Here is a 6,299-nt window from a genome sequence, read left to right as displayed (position 1 = left end):
AAACACTCGTTTCCGGCTCGCGGGGTTTAACCTCTTCTGCACTCAGGCGCGGCTGTCACTTCACTCTCCCCCATGGTTCTCGTCGTCGCTTATATAGTTTCCTCCAGGTAACCCAGAAGGTTCTCGAAATCTCCAGTCCAGATGCGAAATTTCCCGCTTGTCAGTGTCATATTTGACAGTAAATGGGGCCCAAATGGGGCTCCCATTTACTGAAATACCATGAATTTTGATCCCCCATTCCAAACGTGAGTACCCCAAACCGCTGATGCTTGGACACGCTCTGTGCACGCACTTTTATTACTGCATCTGTTCAGCGTGTCGACTATAGTTACTCATAATATTATGATATAAAATATGTTGTTGTAAACGCAGGTGTTATCTCGATTATAATTACAAAACTAACTGTAGCTTTTATTTAATTACTTTTGAGTATCGCAATTTCGTTTGATTTGTTAGAGGCGATCGAAATTTGCATAGTAAGCCTCTGTGCTGTTAGGTTGAATTTGTAGAGAAGGCGTTGGAGGTCATCTTCGCTCTCTGCCGTCAAGACAGCATCGTCTCCGTAACGGAATATTCTCAGGCGGTGGTTGTCATGAGGGCCTCACTGAAATATTCAAGGTCAGACCAAGATTTTTATTGCGGTCAGCGCCACCTACTGCTGTTCACAACGCAACTCACTCATAAATGAACTGAACATCCCCGAGAGGGCGGCATGACCACGATTACAGCGTGGGTGCTGATATCAAAAACGCTGCTTTGCAGTTTTTGCGAGACGTCTTTCTGGTATCAGAGAAAAGCGTTGTTTCTTGTGTCGGTCGGTGCATGGTCTCACATTTTTCGGATTCAAATTATAACACAATAAAACCACAATATTTTCAGGTGTCGACTTCCTAGAAATGAAAATTTGAGAAGCATTTGGATCAGGCGGGCGAGATGTGAGGATTTAGTGGCAAAATTGAAATTTCGCAGTGTATTTATGTGCTCTAGACATTTCCACGTTGTGTGCTTCAAGGCAAACGGTAGATTTTTACTAAATTGTCTCCCAACAAAATACCTCCCAGGTATGTTTAAATAAGACTAGCCTATGTTTTGTTTAAAAAATAACTACATAAATTAATCATCTTACATACTACATATATTTATAAGGTTTCCAAGGTGCACCTTCCATAGAGAATAGCTTCTATCGAGAGAGTATACCATCTGCCAGGGGATGTGTAACTCCCGAGAAAAATCAAGGTATTTTAGTTTTTAAAATTATATACATTTGTTTTCTTCATGATTGCCTGTTTTATACTTACAGATGGTGTTTGTATGGTAGAGTCCAACACGATTTTGACCCATACGAGTCCGTTGGAGTCCGTCATTAAGCCAGCCAAGGTATATCCTGGCAAAAGACGCTTGGTGCAACCAATAGCCGAAATATCGCCACAGTTCCGGGTAAGTACTAATTTTAAGAAAGTGAGATGTAAATTTAGCAACCTATCAATTTTTAGGCTCCAAAGACACTCTTTCCAGGGAGAGCAGCTCAAATCACTCAGCTCGAATGGCATCTGAATTATGTACACCGAAAAAATGAAATTTATATATGATTGTATTAAAATGAAAGTATTTTAATAATTTGTATTTATGTGCATATATGATATTCTTCCCGGTGACAGCCCCTTTACTGCTGTCACCAGTACGATTGCTGCAAGTGCCACAGTTTCGAGTAAGTACATATTATCCTACTAATAATATATAATTCTTCAATGTAGTAACATATTTTTTTCTTTTTAGGTGTAAGGAGACTGAATTTGACAGCAGTGGGAATTACACAGCAGAAGCATTTGTCGCCTCGCATAAAATTTTGTATGACTTAAAAAAATTGAAGAAATCGGTACATCGCCAAGAGGTGAGAAATAAAAAGATAAAAGCTGACTTTAAAAATTCGCAGTCCGCTCTTTTGTAAAATTTAAAAAATGTGAATGAGTACACAAGAAACTTTATTTTGTCCCAAAATAAAAATCAAAAGTTGAAACCGCGCGGTAGAAGGTTTTCACTAAAGTTTTTGCTCGGGTAAAATTTTTGCTTTGTCAATATTCCAGCAAAGCGGAAAGGGTTACCGATTCTTGTCTACAATTTTTACCTTCTCGTAAAACGGTTGTAAAGGTTCTACAACATACACCTTTTCATACTGGAATTAATAACCATATGTTCCAGCATTTAAAGGTACGAGTGAGTACGTAACATGTATCTGTATTGGTAATTGTACTGAATTAATGAAGTTGTTATTTTACTTTGAATTAGGAATGTGTTTAAGTTCTGAATTTCTGATTCATAACATGATTTTGCTTGAGCAAATGTTTCTGGTTTCTATAAAAAACACCTTTCACAAATTAATGGTRCTTGGCGTTTCGCCTATTTATTTACTGCAATAAAAATTTGTAAATGCTTATGGAGTTTTTATTATCAACATATTTAAGCACCTATGGCTATGCCGAAATACTTCAATTAAGATTAGGAATATGTTTATGTTCAATTTTATATATTTGTTTATAAACCAGAAACAAATCTGGCCTTTGTACAAATATATCGAAACTGAATATTAAGCATCTTTTAATCTCAATTGTAGTATTGGCTCGCCGACAATAGCAAATCCTGAATACACAGTTTTAAGCACGCAAACCCAGCATCCCAGCAATGACGTTAGTTAGTTGTGAACAGCAATAGATGGTGACAGTGTCAGTGAAAACCCTTGTTATCATTTTGTGCAAGTGAGTGGGCTATCTATACTTGTCTTCATCTATGGTGGTTGTTCATATTGAATTCATCGACTTGGTTCACTTTCAATTATTTGGTCCATTATGATGTTAAAAAGGCATGGGCTAAGGCTATCTCCCTGTCTTATGCCGGATGGGAATTTAAGTTCTCTTGTTAGACCACATTCTGTTCTTATCATTGTTTTATTGTTTATGTTAAGCTGCTTTATTAGGTTTATGTGGCACTTGTTAACATCTTTTTGGTTCAGTCGGTCAATTACATCCTTAAGTTGTACATTGTGAAATGCTTGCTTTAGATCTACAAAGCATGTGTACATTGGTTTATTGAATTCATTGGACTTCTCTATCAATTGGTGTAATATAAATATTGCGTCTATCGTTGATCTATTTGAGCGGAAGCATTGCTGATCCTCGGAGATTCCTACTTTACCAGTTATTTTGTCTGATAATATGTGTGTTAGCAGTTTTAGTACACTACTTAGTAACGTTTGTGTCGGTATTGTGATGTTAGTTCTCCATTCATGGGGCATTACTCCACTTTGTTTCATTTTTCCGAATAACTTTACTAATTCTTTTCCGATTTTTCGTGATGTGGGTCAGGATCGGACTTGGTATCAGAATTTTTTGATAAAATCTGATTGGAATCTGCTCTTGGCTACGGCCAAAGAAAAGACCCAATATTGCTTCTGAAATGCACAGATTCTAAGTCCAAAACTGTTTAGTCTTTTGCTAATCCAGTACTTAATTTTTCATAGTTCGTCAGGTGCTAGATAAAATAACCATAAATTGCTTCAGGTAAACTATTTTTTGAGAAGCTTGTCAGAACCAATAGCACAGCTGCGCATAATTATTACTTATGGACACAATTTGTTTGCCTGGGATGGTTCTTAAGCAATGGTTGTGTTGAGATAGGATGTCGAATATTATTAGAATTTCACGTTAAAATGCAATCTTTTAAATTGGAGAAAATGAAATTGTTATTCAGTTTTTCTGTTACATGTTTGCTATGTATCTAAAAAAAATTACTAACAGTAATCATTAAACAATACTAAACAGTGATGTGATGAAACAAGATGAATTGTTTTTACACAAGTGAACTGCATTGTTGCCGTAGCACTCAACAGGTTGCATAACCTCTTCACGGCTGATTTTACCTTTCACACCAATCACCTAATTTGCTAAGAGCGAGTCGTCGAAAAGATGACTGTAGTACTGTAGTGCAATGATATTTTTCGACTAATCCCAGGATCGATGATTCGCTCGTAAGACGCTTTTAATAGTTAAACTTTCAAAGTTTTCGTAGTAAAAATTTCCACGCTAATTTAATGTCTGCCAAAACACAATGGTTTATACGCGCTTATACTTAATCTGAAACCAAAACCGTTGCACGTCATCAACACTCTAAATTAATCATTTTCGTACCATACAAACAAAAATATATTACTAATATAATTATAACGAAGTATTACTTATATATCGTTATACGTCACGATCACGTTCACTTTATTTATAGCAAAATACAATAAAGAGAGATAGACATAATCGCCGGTATGTTCCGTCAATAAACGAATCTTTACTGTTTGATTCGGTTTGAAGGAATTTTTAACCTTTTATTTTTGCTAATTTTTCCCATACCTCAATCGTAGTTGTTAGCTTTGAGTCTTTTAAAATCTTCAAACGTGATCTAAACCTGTTTTTTTGTACTGTTATTTTACTATTAGCGATTATTATTGATCTAAAACCAATTCAATAATCCCTTATCAAAAACAAAAGATTTTCATGACAACTTGGCAACAGGGTCAGTTTGACGGTTGATGACGTACAACGCTTTTAGTTTTAGATTAAGTATAGGTATGTGACAACAAAAATGCCGATCACCGTGCCACCATAAGACGATTTTTGCCAAAAAAAATCTAACTCATGCTATGTGCGCGTAAATATTTGTCTATATCAAAATCAATCATGTTCTTTTTCTTGCAGAATCATTCGGCAACAGCGCCTAGAGGACCAATGTCAATGGTCCCAATTTCCGGAAACTTGGAGGAAACGGAGAAAAAGTTTTTGCCGGTAAGTAATCAACGTTTACATAGTTTTGTGGGTTGAGGCCCCTTTCCACAAACTCCGATTAAAATCTTAATCGGCGATTAAATCAACCACTCGTGTTGATGTGCTTGTAGCACCATAATTTTAATGAAGATTACGGGCGTTTAATCAGTCGTTAACTAAAAGTTGCTGGCTGTTCACCATAATCATTGATAATGTAACAATTAAATATTAAAATGTTTAAATATTTACATTAAAAAAAATCAACTGAATACAGGATGGATCTGTTGTATGATAAACCGCAACTGGTAAAACCGGGATTTAGTTTTTTGCGCTTTACTATCCATATTTTCTCAGAAACTTTTGCGAATAAAGTACTTTCATTTTTGACAGTATCGAAAATTGCTATTTAAAAAGATAGTCAGAACTAAAAGCTACGTTTAAATATGAAGAACTTTTTTTGTGTCGCAATAGAGAATCACAAAGTCACTTAATACAAGTGGGCGTTCCTAATTAAAATAACTTTTGCGGTAAAGCGATTCAATAATGAAACCGGAGTTCTATGATTTTTTCGTTGGTGGTTTAGTAGCTAAATTTCGGTTTGTTCTGTAGGCCATGACAGCCCCATTGCTTGTGCACGAACAAAAGACTGAAAAGACACCTCAGCGAGAAGCACAATAGGACAGAAATGTTAAGCCAAACACCACCTCGGCAGTGAGGAAAGGTTTTAGTGGGTAAACCGCTTAGATGGAGACCCACAGAGCCCAGAGCGACAGGACACCCGCTCTGGGTGTGCGTAACAGCATTTCCTAAACCTCACAGAAAAAAAATACCTTAGCGAGCGCCAACCGTAGAACGAGGTAAGCAACGATTTCTTTAAATCATTATATAAATTTTCAATGTAAATAGGTGCTGATTTCGAGCCTATTGCCTCTGATCAGTTGTGTTAAGTAGTACACTGTGGTAAAAGCCTGTTGAGAGCTAGTCGACTCGAAACTGAGTTTGTTATTAGCAAGCTCTAAGTTCCGAATTCAAGAACGACACTCAACCATCACTCACACTACAATCAGACTCACCTCATCCTAACCGTATTCAGAAACCATTTTCTTAAATGAGTGACTAAACTGTCAAACAGTGTAGAGAAAACGTTTATTTCGGCTAAGGTCAAATTTCTTCCGGGCCTATTTCGATAAAATTTTCGAGTATCTTCAATTTCATCATTATCTTGAATTTCCTCGCTTTGACAACCGTAATTGGTCTCTTCGGCTGACGTATTAAAATGCTGATCGTCGTATGTATCATAATGGCTTTGTGCATGATAAGAGTAATAGCTCGGAAAATAGGAATTATCATTATGAATTAATGGGCGCTCTGCCATCGAATCATTTGCGTGAAGTTCGTGGAAAACAAAATTGGGTTTTTCGTTTGGCTGGCGTTTGAAATAATTGCTCTGGTTTGAGAAATTTCCTCTTGGACATTATTTATTTCAGACAAATT

At 36.4% G+C, this 6,299-nt stretch overlaps 1 protein-coding gene across 1 annotated transcript; it reads left to right on the top strand.

Annotated features, from left to right (window-relative positions):
- Window positions 1-223: 223 nt before the first annotated feature.
- LOC125502349 lies at window positions 224-1,617 on the top strand. The gene is made up of 5 exons (XM_048665174.1): window positions 224-825; window positions 880-1,061; window positions 1,147-1,236; window positions 1,301-1,437; window positions 1,494-1,617. Exons 1-5 carry the CDS (start codon window positions 713-715, stop codon window positions 1,587-1,589), a joined length of 618 nt encoding a protein of 205 aa, XP_048521131.1. The 5' UTR covers window positions 224-712; the 3' UTR covers window positions 1,590-1,617.
- The last annotated feature ends 4,682 nt before the right edge of the window (window positions 1,618-6,299 follow it).

Source organism: Dendroctonus ponderosae, unplaced genomic scaffold, assembly GCF_020466585.1.
Source record: "Dendroctonus ponderosae isolate FM_Combo_2020 unplaced genomic scaffold, Dpon_F_20191213v2 Dpon_F_20191213_1, whole genome shotgun sequence".
NCBI classification, from domain to species: Eukaryota; Metazoa; Arthropoda; class Insecta; order Coleoptera; family Curculionidae; genus Dendroctonus; species Dendroctonus ponderosae.
This window is presented reverse-complemented; position numbering and strand designations above follow the sequence as displayed.